The 15415-nt window shown below is 47.6% G+C and overlaps 5 protein-coding genes across 5 annotated transcripts; 4 read left to right on the top strand and 1 right to left on the bottom strand.

The window, feature by feature from the left end:
- Positions 1 to 330: 330 nt before the first annotated feature.
- Positions 331 to 888, top strand: ANOM_005487 (uncharacterized protein; the record flags this gene model as incomplete). Its single annotated transcript, XM_015550744.1, has 1 exon — positions 331 to 888. The coding sequence occupies one exon, from the start codon at positions 331 to 333 to the stop codon at positions 886 to 888; it is 558 nt and encodes a 185-aa protein (XP_015407338.1).
- Positions 889 to 1401: 513 nt separating this feature from the next.
- Positions 1402 to 4079, top strand: ANOM_005486 (PX and BAR domain-containing protein; the record flags this gene model as incomplete). Its single annotated transcript, XM_015550743.1, has 6 exons — positions 1402 to 1654; positions 1702 to 1982; positions 2036 to 2302; positions 2358 to 3413; positions 3497 to 3610; positions 3674 to 4079. Coding segments are annotated over 6 exons (1941 nt in total), but the record flags the coding sequence as incomplete, so codon positions are not given.
- An 815-nt stretch (positions 4080 to 4894) lies between these two features.
- Positions 4895 to 6433, top strand: ANOM_005485 (arabinan endo-1,5-alpha-L-arabinosidase; the record flags this gene model as incomplete). Its single annotated transcript, XM_015550742.1, has 3 exons — positions 4895 to 5946; positions 6048 to 6303; positions 6365 to 6433. Coding segments are annotated over 3 exons (1308 nt in total), but the record flags the coding sequence as incomplete, so codon positions are not given.
- Positions 6434 to 9900: 3467 nt separating this feature from the next.
- Positions 9901 to 14362, top strand: ANOM_005484 (uncharacterized protein; the record flags this gene model as incomplete). Its single annotated transcript, XM_015550741.1, has 13 exons — positions 9901 to 10007; positions 10063 to 10593; positions 10645 to 10875; positions 10941 to 11224; positions 11282 to 11628; positions 12218 to 12475; positions 12543 to 12619; positions 12695 to 12746; positions 12799 to 12997; positions 13049 to 13120; positions 13188 to 13694; positions 13753 to 13913; positions 13976 to 14362. Coding segments are annotated over 13 exons (3213 nt in total), but the record flags the coding sequence as incomplete, so codon positions are not given.
- A 609-nt stretch (positions 14363 to 14971) lies between these two features.
- On the bottom strand, positions 14972 to 15415 carry ANOM_005483 (uncharacterized protein; the record flags this gene model as incomplete). The annotated part of the gene is made up of 1 exon (XM_015550740.1): positions 14972 to 15415. A coding segment is annotated over one exon (444 nt), but the record flags the coding sequence as incomplete, so codon positions are not given.

Below are 15415 nucleotides of genomic sequence, written 5' to 3'. Positions count from 1 at the left end.
GACCCAAAACGCCTTTTATTCTCCTTGACCTCGAAGATTACAAGGTTAAATGGTATGCGTACGATCCTAATATCTATGATGATGCGGCTAGTCATCAATCTTCGGGGGGTGTTCCCATGGCGAACTTGTCATTGATTCAATTAGATAATTGTGTGTTGAAGACAACAACATATATTTCCTGACTTTCGTCTCATCCAAGTGATACAAGCTAGTGCGTTTAGCATACTTCGCTTATATTCGTCAAGGTATGCCCTTGACTAATCCCCGATTTCAACCAGAAGACTTTGAAGGCAAGAAAGCTCGGTGATGACGAGACCAAGGCCAGGATGCATGTCCGTACCGCTACCAGGCACGACGATCACACGAGTAGCCGTGATATTTGATCAAGCGTCGTCGGATACGCCTAACTCGCCCAGAAATGCAGTTGTTGCCGATGAAGCCTTCTACAAAGCAATCCAAGACGTCTCCCTGCCTTATCTTGATGAAATCAAAGGTTCCACAATACCAGGAAATGAACACGTAGTCTTTGCAGAGCTTACACAGAAGTACGAAGAACGTTTTATGCGCAGCATGAGAGATCTAGGTCTAGACGAGGTGACGCAGGTCACTGAATACGACCCAAGTATCGTGGAATACGTTGAGGAGATTGTCGCAAATGAATTCGCCTACGCTCCTTCAGATGGGTCCGTATTTCAAAGCCAGTCATTCGCCGGGAGCCATGGAACCGAAACAATCAACCTTTGCATAGAGATGGGGAACCAGCTTTATCTCATTCGTTTGAGAAAAGGTCACCTGATGACTTTGTCTCTGGAAGGTGTCACGCCTAGCCCTAGACAACCTAGTTGGCCGAGCCGTGGTAAAAGAGAGCACACGAGGCTTGGCTACTGAGCCAAAATGAGCTTCGCTAAATCATGAAGGGCCGAGGCATGATGTCATCTGCAAGTTCATAGTACTGTGTATTAGTAAAATTCTCCAATATCTTGATTTTAGGCCCTTGGTCGAGGGGGCTGTCCAACATTCCAGGCTGGTTTTTCTCTGTCGAAACTACGCTTCGCATAGCTAGCTATTAGAGAATGCGTAGATCTTTGCGGTTTCATTGCAATGTCGGTAGCCTCTCTGTACTGAGTAAATCATCATGTGGTGAGAATCGAAGAGAAATGAGAGCATGTAACAGTCCAAACGTATATAACCAAATTTCTATAAATTGTTGTGGGTTTGTTGAAGAAACGTGGACCACCGAAACAGGACTAGCGCGCTGAGCCACTCTGATAAGAATGACTGCTTTGGTTCCTGTGGCTCCCCGGAGTCAGTGACGTTGAATCCCCGCGAATGGTTGTGGGCGGTGACTTTCCCGCGGTTCCAGCTATTGATGCCTTGAGCTCAGCCATCTCACTGCTTCCTCTTTACCCAGCAGCTTGAACCGAGTCATATCTTAATTTTGTCCTCTATATAACTATTCCTACAACTCACAGGTCATCTTTTATGTGTTGTTCGCTTACCTCGGACTCTTAAATTGCCAGGGCTGCTTTGCCCAGCCTCCGGTCTCCCAGCAGGACCAGCACCATGTGGAACGACGAGGATAACAACCCATACGGCGCATTCGATCCCGAAGCCCGTCTTTCCGAATCCTTACATTCGGCGAACCTTTCTCCAAGTAAGGCCCCCTGCCCAATTCGATGCGCGCAGACTAACCTCTGCAAGCTCTCTACGAACGCGAATACACTCCTCCCTCCCCTTCCAGCAAGGCGTCAACCCAGGATCCGACTGACGACTACCTTTCACACCCGCGGGATTTTAGCGATGAGGAAAATGAAGGATATGACAACCAACCCGCCAGTCATGGCTACTACGGGAAGTCCGTTTACGATAGCCGCATAGAACAAATCCTCTATGAGAACCCGGAGATGCCGATCCTGATCACCGATGCCGGCAAGAACCACGAGGGTGGTGGAAGCTTTATCGTGTACACCATACGAACTGGAGTATGTTATGATGCAGGTAGGAGACCGTCTATAGAGTCGACTAACATATGTAGGATTTGGAAGTCCGGCGACGATACTCTGAATTCGCCTCCCTGCGACAGACTCTTGTGAACCTCCATCCCACACTCGTCATCCCGCCCATTCCTGAGAAACATACAATGGCGGATTATGCAGCCAAACCTACCAAGGCTAAGGAGGATACTGCGATAATTGAGCTCCGAAAGCGGATGCTGGCTGTCTTTTTGAATCGCTGTCGCAGAATGAAGGAAGTCCGTGAGGACGGCGTTTGGTGGAGGTTTCTAGATCCTAATGTTAGCTGGGTATATATGAACCAAGCGCCTGTGAACCTGGCGGTAGAGGCTAATTCTAATATAGAGCGAGGTCCTTCATTCTCACCCCGCATCCTCGGTACCCAAGAACAATTTGAAAGCACCTCCCCTAGACCCCGCCAATCCCACAGCCGCCCACGCTTGGCTACCGGTGCCATCTTCTTCCGCAAAGCTCAAGGGTACTTCTGGTCATACAGCTTCAGCTGCGCCTCCCCCAGTCGATGCGCCGAGCCCCGATGTTTTAGGGCGTTTCCCTCCAGAGTCCCGCAAATTGAGCGAGCAAGAATTGGACCCATATTTCATCAACTTTGAGGCATCTACACGGGAGCTTGAGCTGCTATTGCAAGGGAATATCGAGAAAGTCAATCGTCGAACACTGGCGCATTTGTCTTCATTGTCAGCAGACCTCATGGAGCTTGGGGCACGATACAACGGCTTCTCTCTGTCCGAACAATCACCCACGGTAGCCGCGGCAATTGAGCGAATTGGTCAGGCAGCAGACACATCTTACATCGAAACTGAGGAGCTCTCCAATGCATTAAGTGCCAGCTTTGCCGAACCTATGAGGGAAAGCGCACAGTTCGCTAGCATTGTTCGTAGTGTCCTACGTTATCGGGTGCTGAAGCGGGTGCAAGAAGAAATGACAAGGGATGAGTTAGCCAAGAAAAAGACATTGCTGGATTCTCTGGAACGGAGCGAGTTGGAAGCAAAGCGGATTGAACAGTACCTGAATCGGACGTCACCTCAAGGATCAGGGACGAGATCGCAACGCTCCTTATCTACGTCGTCAGCTACGAGCGGACCGGGCAGTCATGGAGCAGATGTTCGCCCCGGCGGTCCGGAAGATACTACCTCTATCGATTCAGACTTTCCTCCTACCCATGGGGAATCGATCGGCTCGCATGCGCCGTTACCCCCGGTATCTCCATCACGACGGCCTGAGACATCCTCGTCTCCAGCACATCGCAAGTCAGCCAGTGGGACATTCATGACGAACAAGTTGTTTGGGCGTATCAGCCACGCCGTCCACGGGTTCGTTGATGTTGACCCGGAGAGGACGCGACGAGATCAGATTGGAAAAACGAAGGAGAGTTTACTTCAGGTTAGTCTAGCCACACTGCCTTTGGGCTGTTATAGTCCTTGCCCCCTTTCCCTATATCTAGTTTACTAACAAAATATGCACAGTTGGAGCAAGCGCTTGAGGTTTCGGAAAAGGACGTCAAAGACGCTAGCACAGGTGTCTTGCAAGATTTGAAGCGATTCCAGAAGGATAAGGAGGGTGATCTGCGACGTTACATGGTAAGGAACGAGGACTACAAAATATGGTCGAGGGAAACGCTAATATTGAGATATTTTCTGTAGGTCGCATATGCCCGATGCCATCTGGACTGGGCCCGGAAAAACCTCGAGACATGGACCGAGGCAAAGGATGAAGTGGACAAGATCGTCGTCCGCTAAACCCCCTTGCGATGTGTGAGGGTATGGCTTTTATTTTTACATCGGGCATTTTGTTCCCCCGGTAATCGCACTCAGAGAGTGAGACTACTCGGCGTTGGTGGATTTCTAATTATATGTTTCATGAGCTCTACCGTGATGTATGCTTGATATTGGGCGCAATGATTGTCCTCTATTTTAGATCGGCCGAAAATCCGTTGATCACCTCGCAGATCAGTCATCCTTCGGAGGCGATATTGTCAAATGTAACCTCATCGATCCATCCCCTACCAACCCACAGTAGAATTTGAAGCGATAGATATTGTATTTTTTATCTTGCTGCTTTGTTTAACTAGCAGAGTTGAGCGCGGCACATGATAAATGGTACCCTATTTATGTCCACGGTTGCGTTCCGTAGGGAACTTTATTCTCTCCGTTCAGGTACCCACCCATAACGATCTTCCGACCGTTTACTTGATAAAGGTGCAGCTCTGATGTATCCGGGAAGCAGTGCGCGTCAATGGATGAGTCAACTTTCAAAGTCTGTAAAAGGGAGCCGGCTCCACTTGTTGAGGCAATAATGGGATAAACATCCCTTATGCGAACGTCGAAACTCCCTCGGCGATCACCAACTCCGACGTTGCTATATTAGTAAGTGCATTGGCTCTCTGCAATCATTCGAGCGATGTCGTAATTCCCTCTAGAGTGGTCCCAGTGCGGGTTTCCTCCTTTCCTCCCAGAGATTACGCAAGAGTTACAACTGATGAACATCTCGGTAAGAAGTCCCGTACTACGGAGTGCTTCCTTTCGGCACATACACCTTCTCACTAAACATGATACCAATCCTGGCTACCTGTGGCGATCATCCGTGTTGATCGGTCATGGACATATGAACTGTATCCCCTGTGTATCTACGAACTATAAGTTTTCTCCAACGGGGTCTAAATTTTGGCCACACTTAGGTTCGAGCTATTCACTACCGGTTGCATCTGCATTTCTTACCACAAGGGCCCACACCCCAGTCCTAATAGCCTGATTTGTATCTTGGAAGTTTCGTTCAGGGTGTTTGAGAACGGAGTTTTGCAGGACCGATTATTCACTGAACAGTCTCCTATTGGAGTAAATCGTTGCTGATCCTGTCGTTCTAGACTAGGGATACTACGCCCCTGGGGGCATTCGGGTGACCCTGTGCTAGATTATGCTGCTACTCTTTCTGATCTGCCGTGCTCACAAAAAATAAAACTGGAGAACGAGAAAAAAACAGGAGTATGGGGACGAGTTTCCCGACCGCCGAGCAGGGGCTTGCTGGGGGCACCATTTATTAGCATGCTATTTCTCGTACCCAGCCTGAACTCTCCCGTACCTGATATTAAATGGTTGTTCAATCGTGGTTATATTAAGATGGTCCTCATACCGATATTATTCTCCATTTTTGCGGTCTCTCTATGCAGGAGCATACCGCGCTCAGGTCCTTTATCTTCAGCCTATACACAAGCTACCGACCTCAAGATCCATGACCCAACCGTCATCAACGTTAATGGCATCTACTATGCTTATGGTGTAGGAGAGCACATCGTTATTCATCAGGCATCCGATCTAGCTGGACCGTGGAGGCAGATCGGAAGTGTCCTGGATCAAGACAGCATCATCCCCAAAGGTGACCGCGCAAAGCCCTGGGCTCCTACGACTATTGAAGTGAACGGGATCTTTTATTGCTATTATTCAGTCAGCAATGCTGGGTGTCGCGACAGCGCTATCGGTGTAGCCACATCACAAACACCGGGTCCAGGAGGATGGACAGACCACGGGGCTATTATTCAGTCGGGCACAGGACAGGGCTCGGAGGAACATCCATTCAATGAGGTAAATGCCATTGACCCTGCAGTTCTGGTCACCGATGATCAAGGACTTTTGATTTTCGGTAGCTATTGGTCTGGAATATGGCAGGTCCCATTGAATGAAGACCTCTGCTCGGTCGGCAACACAACTGGATCCAATGCGCATCATCTAGCAAAGCATCCGCAGCCTGAGCAAGTAAAGTCACCGAACCAAAACCCCAATCCACTCTGTCGGGATTCGTCCGGTCGCCGTCCGGTTGAGGGTGCTTATATCTCTTACCATGCACCGTACTACTATCTCTGGCTGAGCTGGGGCCAGTGCTGCGATTATGATCCCAACAACCTTCCACCATCAGGTGAAGAGTAAGTCTTGCTCGTATATTCCTTCACTCTCCTCCCATTCCCAATGGGAACTCTAACATTTATTGTTGGTTTCACAATTGTTCACACTAACAAAAACATAGATATAGTATCCGCGTCGGACGCTCCGAGAGCCCTCACGGTCCGTTTGTAGACAAACAAGGAAAAGAGCTTGTTGAGGGCGGAGGAGAACTCATCTATGGCTCTAACAATGACGTCTACGCGCCGGGAGGGCAGGGTGTTTTAACTGGGGAGACTGGAGATATTCTTTATTATCATTACTGTGAGTCTCATTTCCGGTACCCAAGGACGAGTAAGCTAACCAGATCAGTAAACACAACTCTCAGCTATGATTTCTGGGTTAGTCCTCAACCCTTCTCTAAATCTCTCATGTCGTGTCACGTTGCTGATGTGTCAACAGGAAGCCCAACTGGGATATAGTTATCTGGGATATATCGATGGCTGGCCCATCGTACAAGACGCCCCTTAACATGGGAAAGGATTTAATCTAGTCTTAGATACCTGGCTTTCATTAAGCCTGTGTTGCACTTTCACTAATATAGATTTTAATTGACAGTGTACCATATATTAATACAATGAATAGAGGCTTTTCCTACAGCATCAAGTCATGGTCAATATTGAACAATGTGGAGAGGACCTGTGAACCAACTCCATCGTTCCGAAGTGCCACTGCAGCCTTCGGGCCTTACAGCCTTAGTAGGACTGGTAGTATAAACCCCCCTCCCCCGGGCCTCCCCAACTTCTGCCCTTGTGCATTTTTCAACCCATATCATCCATCTCATCACCCAAGTATAAGGCCCCCCTTTGCAATGTGACCTCAGATTAGCTGTTCGCGTATCAAATCCTCTTTTTCTCAAAGAACCCACGGTATTTATTTGCAACGACGAGCAGCCGGACCAGCTGTAGGGGAAGTTTAGTGATAGATAGCGGGCCATGTCGCTCCGCTCGGAAAGGCTGGCAGATATCCTCTATAGCCACGCAGACATCAGCATTAGCTGTTACTAGTTTTCATAGCCGCAGCTGGGGTGCCTTGTTTATTGACTGGTCGCTCGGAATAATGTGTTAGTAGGTATGTAACACTAAAAGCAGTGCAAACGCGCTGACCATCAATGTATATGATGGGATTATCGGCCTTGACTCTCTAGCTGAACATTGCAAAGATATTCACCGGTCAAAAATTCGTCACCTCTATCACGTCAATCGAAAAGTCAGTCGCGTGGTCCAGACCAGATCAGGCACTGAATTGGGAGTTTACGGAGGATAAATACTATGTGCAACCGGCCACCACACGGGCTGACTCGGTGTTTATATGGCCATCACAACTTTGGTAGAAAAGAGTACCAGCCAGTAGCAGACAGAGAACAAGGAGCTTCTTCTTCTTTCACAACAGTGGGCTCTCCTTGTCCAAAGCTGGTCACAATGTGTTGTCTGGTATAAGCACCTTTCTTATATAATACAGACCGTTGTGCATGCTCATATAAAGCTTGTCAGCTGTGATCTTCTGTTGTCTTATTATACCCTGCTGTCTATCGTCGCCGACTAAGCGGGAAAGATATAGGTAGTGTCACGTATACATGATAAGGCTGACAGTAGCATTGACGTTTGATGTCCTACGCTGTATGCTTTCACATATACGAAAGTTGTGTACTTGTCGGATGTGATACAGACCACCATATGATCAGGGCACAAGATCACAGAAAAGCTGTTTCTGAGTGGATTGCGTAGCGCAGATCACCCTGCTGATGAGCCAGCAAAATGACAGTTTTGGATCAATCAACTTCATTACGCTAACTCGGAGAAAGTCAATACCACTATGAATGGATCAAACTCAGGGTTGAGTAACAATTTCGGATAATGAGCATGTGTCTTGTAGTAGGGACAGCATAATCTCTTTGAGAAAGGAGAACAGGGAAAAGAAATGGAGAAAACCACAAGAGGTCTCAAGCTATCCACCTGACCTCTTTCCCTACCTCAATAATGGGAATTGTTGGCGAAGCGTGCATTATATACTCGTTGCCGAGCGAATCCCCATATACAATCCCGAACTCTTCACATTGCTATAAGCCTTCTTTTTCTAATGCTGCCAGTCTATTGGGTTATGCATGGTGCACTGCCATGTATGTTGCGAGAAGACGAGGTCCTTTGGTTGTATCAATTCGCTAATATTTCAGGATAACCAGCGCTCTGTCGATAAGTTCGAAATTGTTGACAGATGCTTGCCGATAATGGGCTAGATATAGCTAGTGACCACCCTCTCCATTTCAAAAGCTTTAGCACAGCATTTGTGTTTATTGATCCAATTTTAATATCTCCCAGTCTTCTCTTCAGAGATACTGTTTGTCTAGTTGTATCTGATATAGTCAACTTACAAGATGTCTGTACACTTTGGTTTTCCGCCGTCATCGCTCTCCATGGTTGATCAGACTCAACCAAAGCCGACTATTCCAACTTGCAAATTGGCACAGCTCGGCATACCAATATCGTTTTACCGCATCACCTCGCACTTGAATTTCTCTCTTGCTGCGATTGGCATGTATACAATTGTTGCACTACTTCTGAATCACATTAACAAAAGGAGACACGGGAAGCCATGGGCGATAAGCCAAACGAGGTGGTTCCGACATACGGTTATCCTACATAACGTTCTTCTAGCTATTTATTCAACCTGGATTGTTTTGACGGTTGTTCGAACACTCAAAAACGCATGGCCTGGAAGACATGATACATTCTATACGGTTCTGGTGGCAGACCTATTCTGTCAAGGTGGGCAGATCGTACCTCATAAGGAAACCCTCCAGGAGTTAGTCTTTGTCGGCTGGGCATTCTACATATCGAAGTTTTATGAGTTTATTGATACTGCTATTATTCTTGCAAAAGGCCGACAGGCTTCTCTACTCCAAATTTACCACCATGCAGGTGTTATTCTCTTCGGGTGGGCCTCAGTTTATTCTGAACCCCCACCGGCATTAATCACATTGTTCCTTAATGCTGGCGTCCATGCACTTATGGTAAGGGCTGATCAAATATACTAGGGCCTGGAGGAGGTAGGGGGTTGACCAAAAAGTTGTAGTATACCTATTACGCATTGAAATCGATTCATGTTGCAGTGCCTCGATCAGTTAAGGCAGCAATGACAACCATCCAAATCGTGCAATTCTTCATCGACATTATTGTCTGCCCATGCTACCTCTTTATCTATTATGATGTTCCTGTTGACTACAATCGTTGCACCGAACACAGGAAGATGGGAGATTCTGTAGAGACACTGGCTGCCCAAGGCGCAGGGGTTAGTGGAGGGTCATATTGCGACGTACGAACAGTCAGTTGCACGAACCAGGGCAGCCATACCTCTGCGACATGGCTTGGTATTATTTTCATTGTTTCTCTGGCATGGATGTTTCTACAGTTTTTCAAGTCTACTTACCTACAAACTGGGAAGAAAAAGACGCTCTAGGCTATATTTGCCCGCAACCTTGAAGCTCTACCCCCAAGTATTGCGAACGGCCAAGTACATTTCAAACAAAATGGAGTGTGGCCAAGATTGAGCACGTTTCTGGTTATCTGGTGTTTTTCTGAAGACTATGTTTCCCAGTTATTCCTACAATTTTTCATTGCATTCAAAGAAACGAGAAGTTCAGAGAAAAGCGAAACATTGATAAGCGCCTACAGTTTTGTGTTCAAAATATAACTCTCGCTCTTTGGCCACTCTAAGTATCACTTGCTGAGAAAGTAAGCTTAGTAATTAGTTATAGGATCTGATAATTTAACTAACTAACTAATTACCCCTGCTCGTAAGCTCATTTGACCGGGAATATTAGTCCATCAGCCTAGGGCAGTATCGGGCAATCCGATCCCTCCGATCCCGAATGCCGTGGCATCGATTCCCTTTCTCGTCGAAGCCCGTTTCGTCACTTCACGACTCAACTCTATTCAATTATGAACCCTGGTCATCGTGAACTTGGACCTTATGGCCGTGCATGTGCCACTTGCGCCCGCGCAAAATGTAAATGTATTCCTCGAGCTGGCGGTAGCACTTGTGAGAGGTAGGTCCTTACACATTACATCAATCTAATCGTGTAGCACTCATAATTGGGATAGGTGCCACCGCTTGAATAAGGAATGCATACAGCCTATCAGGCAGCGAAAGCTTAAGCCGCTTTCGAAGAGAACGCAGCTGGAGCATAAGCTAGACGGTTTGATGACTCTATTGGCTTCGACGGGACAGTCACAGCTCCAGCCCCTGTCGCTGTCTGATCCAGGGGCCAACATGAACACAAACATCGTCACTTCTGAAACCGAGTCTCCCAATAGCAATTCAGAATTGCTCGGGACTGTGATATCTGTGCCAGATCTAGGCCAAGGCGCGGAAGAAGAAGCCTGTCTAGCCTCTTTCCGTAAAGAAAAGCTGCCGGTTTTCCCAGTTGTTTATATTCCGGATACTATGTCTGCAAAGGATGTTAAAGAACAGTCCCCCTTTCTGTGGCGCTGCATCACTGCAGTCCAATGCAAGCATCCGTCCCGTCAATCTGAATTATGTGCTAGTATTCGTGAAGTAGCAGGCAAGAAACTCCTTGTGGATTGCGCAAAAAGCCTGGACCTTCTACAAGGGATCTTGGTGTATCTCGCCTGGTAAACCACCTTTTCCATGCTGGAAATAGCTAGCGACTCACAGTCTGGCAGGGTCACATACCTAACCCAGCCGCAGAAGTCGTCGTTGTGTATATATACCCAGATGGCAATTGGATTGGTCTTCGAGCTTGGTCTCAACAAGCCTGCACCCCCGGATTTATGCATGGCGACCTCAAATTGCAATGCAGTGGGCCATCTGCCACATTTGAAGCCGTCTCTTTCAACCAAGCGAACCATGAATGAACGGCGAGCCGTGCTCGGCTGTTTTGTTCTTAGTTCCTTGTAAGCCTGGACCAATCCAAGCCCATCACGACTGGTTTCACTTTACTGACTGCAACGGATCACAGAATAGCACAATTCTTAGGTCGGATGGATCCGCTCCGATGGACGCCTCATATGGAGGAATGTCTCAATGCCCTAGCCGAAAGTGACGCATCACCTAATGATGTTGTGCTTGTGCAAATTACACGTACACGATTGCTGGCGGACGCGATCTTACAAGGGCCTTGGTATGAGAATCTCTATGATATCGATATCGCCTCCCGAGCACCGGCATCGTTTCATATGAAAGCTATACAGACGCAGTTACAAACCCTGAAAGCTAAGATTCCTATCGACCTAGCTGAAAATAGTAAGCTGATAAAACATAGCATTCCATTATTTTATGCTCATTTAACCATAACCATAGGGCCCATCCTGTTTCACCTCATTCATACAGAGGTCAGCCTGTACGAGACAGCCCTCAGCAAGCCAACCGCAAACACAGAATATACGGACCCGCAACGGCTTGACCACCTCTACACTTGCTTAAAGACAGTCAAATCTTTCTTTGATTTATTAATAACTGTTCCTATAGCTGACCTGACCTCTATTACCCTACCTGATCTGATTTATATCTCTCACTGCCTTGTGACTCTCTTCCGTCTTTCGACTTTCGATTGCCCTGGATGGGATCGAGCTATTGTTCGAAGGACATTGGATCTAGTAACTATTACTGGTCAGCTAGCCGATCGACTGAATGCGGTGGCGCAGGCTGTAGGGATTCATAGTGAAGGAGAGCTTCGTGATCCGTACAGTAAACTAGGTGCGACGATGCTGAAGATACGTGGTGAATGGGCGTCAATACTGTCTGATTTGGAAGCGTGGACATGGATACCACATTGGAAATACCTCTGTTCAATACGAATCAGTGGGACTTGGATAGCTTTCTGAATTGGTCGGAGGACTTCAGTTAGATATGTAACTAATGAATGATGAACGAATCGATTTATAATGATGCTTCTTCCTACATATACTGAGTAAGAATGTTTCTAGCTATAGACAATTTATTCACATCCACAATGCTAATGAGCATAAAAAAGTAATAAGTGGCTAGCTAACAGGGATAAGCAGCATGCGTTTAGTATGTCTAGCATCTCATGCTCTGAACCCCGACGGAGTTGGTTTTGCAGAAGCGGGAACGGGTACGGAAATGCCCCAACTCCGTGTCAATGGAGGAGATATGGAGAGATATTTAACCAATGTAATATCTACAATAACAGTCAATTTTCAATTCTGTACTTCGCGAACTATACTGGTCAGATATTCTCATTATTATATCTCTGTTTTTCCAAGGAGCAGTTAGACAGCAAATATCTCAACACAAACCCAATTCTCCACTAATATTCCGAGCCCTAACTCGCCTATAAAAATGAGCGAGGACAATCAACCAAACGAGAACCTAAAACGCCAAACCAATCCAGAAGATGAGCTCAATGAAAGCCCTTCAGTACCTGAGAAATACAAACCAGAATGGCTGGAAGGGGTTCCTCTAGTCATGGCCATAAGCGGGACCACGCTTGTTGTCTTTCTCATGTTGCTAGATATTTCCATTGTTTCAACGGTATGACCGACGGCGTATACAGAACAACTCATATCAACATATAAAAACAGGACTCACATCTTCACAGGCCATCCCAGAGATCACAAACCAGTTCCACTCCCTCGACGACGTGGCTTGGTATGGGAGTGCGTATACCATCGCTAGGTACAGTGCGAATGGATTACGCCCTCTATTTGAAATCAAGCATCGCTAATTGCAGTGGCTCTGTCTCTGCTCTAGTGCCTCGCTTCAGCCTCTCACGGGCAAATTCTATAACTATTTCCAATTGAAGGTCAGTCGGTCACAGAATTTTTTCATATTCCATAGTACTTACCAACATACAGTGGACATTCCTTTCCTTCTTTTCCCTCTTCGAAATCGGCTCGTTAATCTGCGGAGTTGCCGATTCGTCAAAGATGTTAATTATCGGCCGTGCGGTAGCTGGAATGGGATCCTCAGGGATGTTGAATGGAGCCATGAACATTCTCGCCGCTGCTGTTCCAATGCATAAAAGGCCGACACTCATGGGGGTCATCATGGGAAGTATGTTCTCATTTCCATAGATCAGACACGCCAGACACTAATTCAAAACAGTCGCGCAGCTTGGATTAGTTTCTGGGCCACTCATTGGCGGTGCCTTTACGACATCTTCGACATGGCGATGGTGTAAGCCTAGTGTGACCCTTTCCCCCCCGTAATACTGTCTACATACTAATGATACAATAAACAAAAGGCTTCTACATCAACCTTCCCATTGGCGTCCTCGTAGGCGCCCTCCTCATATTCACCCGTATCCCGGAACAAAAGCCCAAGGACAAAGCCAGTGAAGTAATCCGATCGACGCTTCTCTACAAATTCGATTGGGTTGGTTTCGCCCTTTTCGCCCCAGCCTGCATCCAGCTACTCCTTGCACTACAATACGGCGGAAACCAGTACCCCTGGAAGAGTGCCACGGTGATTGGGCTGTTCTGCGGCACAGTTGCCACACTGCTAGTCTTCATCGCCTGGGAGCGCCACATGGGCCGCGATGCAATGATCCCAGGCTACCTACTCCGTAACCGGATTGTGGTATGTTCTTGTATGCTCTCTATGATGATCTTCGGCATGACCATGATTCTATCATATTATCTGCCCATTTACTTCCAGTCGGTTCGGGGCAAATCGGCGTTAGTCAGTGGCGTCAACCTACTACCGAACATACTGTGCCAGTTAGTTATGGCCGTTGTATCAGGAATTCTAAGTGAGCTACCCCTTATACCCTCATATATGGAAAACAGCCTTGCTAACGCTCCACAAAGCCGGGAAACTGGGTTACTATCTCCCATGGGGAGTTCTCGGCGCTATGCTAAACGCAATTGGCTGCGGTCTGCTATCAACCCTCACGCCAAATACCTCGGTTCCCGCCTGGGCTGGATTCCAGTCCTTAGTCGGATTCGGCAGAGGCGCCGCAACGCAAGTAGTGAGTCCACTTCCAACTCTCCAAGTATGGGGGGAAACACCCAGTAACTAATGGGATACCAGCCCATGATCGCAATTCAAAACGCCGTAGTAGCAGACGAAGTCTCGACTGCGATGGCTATCATGACCTGTAGCCAGACTTTGGGTGGAGCAGTCTTCCTAGCTGTTGGGCAGGCCATCTTTTCCCAGGCTCTGCGGGTCAAGCTTCCGGAATATGCTCCCGCTGTGGATGCCGAAACGGTGATTGCGGCTGGTGCGACGGGGTTTCGGGATGTGGTGTCTATGCGGCAGTTACCGGGCGTTTTGAGGGCGTATGCGAAGAGCGTGGATCGGGTGTTTTATTTGGGTGTTGGCTTGTCTGTTGCTCAACTTATCTTTGTTTGGGGGGTTGGGTTCAAGAATGTGAAGGAGAAGGGGGGGAAGGCAAGTGGGGAGGTGGGTGATGATAAGGTTTGAGGGTAATCATATGCTTGATTTGCCCATTATATAACATTTAGAGATTAATCCTATGCTCAGATTAGAAGAGAAGAGAAGGACACGGCCTACTCGAATAATAATAAAACGCCAATACCGATCCGACCGACTCGAGTTGTTTCCAATGGTAGCTCAGGTTGGAACAATGATTGAAAGCCAAAGTCACCTACCTCACATAGCTGTGCGACAGCAACTGCGAGTATAGCAATGGACTATACACCATGGGAATCCGGTGAACTTATACACAGCAACTACCTGATAGCAAATCCCAAACCGATGACTGCCACATTCAAGTAGTGGATATAGAACATGGATAGACGATAAGCCTGATCCTACAGAAACCCCTATTTTGGTCAATCTTATCCCAACCCGGGCATCAGTACTCAAATGTGCCTATGCATCAATTGCCCATACCCTAACTACCCCATCACCAATCACGAGCAATACCGGAACAAACCACAAAACAGAGCACAATAGACACAAAAGTCCAGCTAATAACTCCCCAACGCCTCAAGACCGATGCCCAATACCAATTGATTCACCCATCCAGCAAAAACCACCCAATCCAAATATACAATCCTCAATTCAACGCTCCAAAACGCCCCCAACACCCCTAAATGAGGTCTTCGCCCGATTAACCCCCGGCCTCCCAAGCTTCGCAGTACCACCCCTCAAAGGCGACAAAAGCGGCGATGAAAAAGTTCTCACAGCACCCATCACAGACCCGGCCCTCATCTTAAGCCTCTTGGGCGTGATGTCCACTCCCTGTGTTGCATCTTTCATTGACGGAGATGTGGTAGTGGGTCGAGCCTTGAAGTCTTGGGCCGTGGTTAGGCCGCTCTGTAGATGGCCATGGGTAAGCGGTATGGTGAGAGAGGAGGACTGCTTGGTGTCTCGGGTCTTGACCGTGTTGGATGTTTGGTAGCAAGATGTGTTGCGGGCCGAGAGGCTTGGGCCGAGGTCAAGGGTGCTGATGTCGCTGTCACTGAGGATGTCGCTGAGGTTGTCTCTGTGGGGTTCTGGGGGTTG

Source organism: Aspergillus nomiae, assembly GCF_001204775.2.
Source record: "Aspergillus nomiae NRRL 13137 chromosome Unknown contig00116, whole genome shotgun sequence".
Classification (NCBI taxonomy): Eukaryota; Fungi; Ascomycota; class Eurotiomycetes; order Eurotiales; family Aspergillaceae; genus Aspergillus; species Aspergillus nomiae.
The sequence above is the reverse complement of the archived record's forward strand: the minus strand, read 5'-3'. Positions and strand labels throughout refer to the sequence as shown.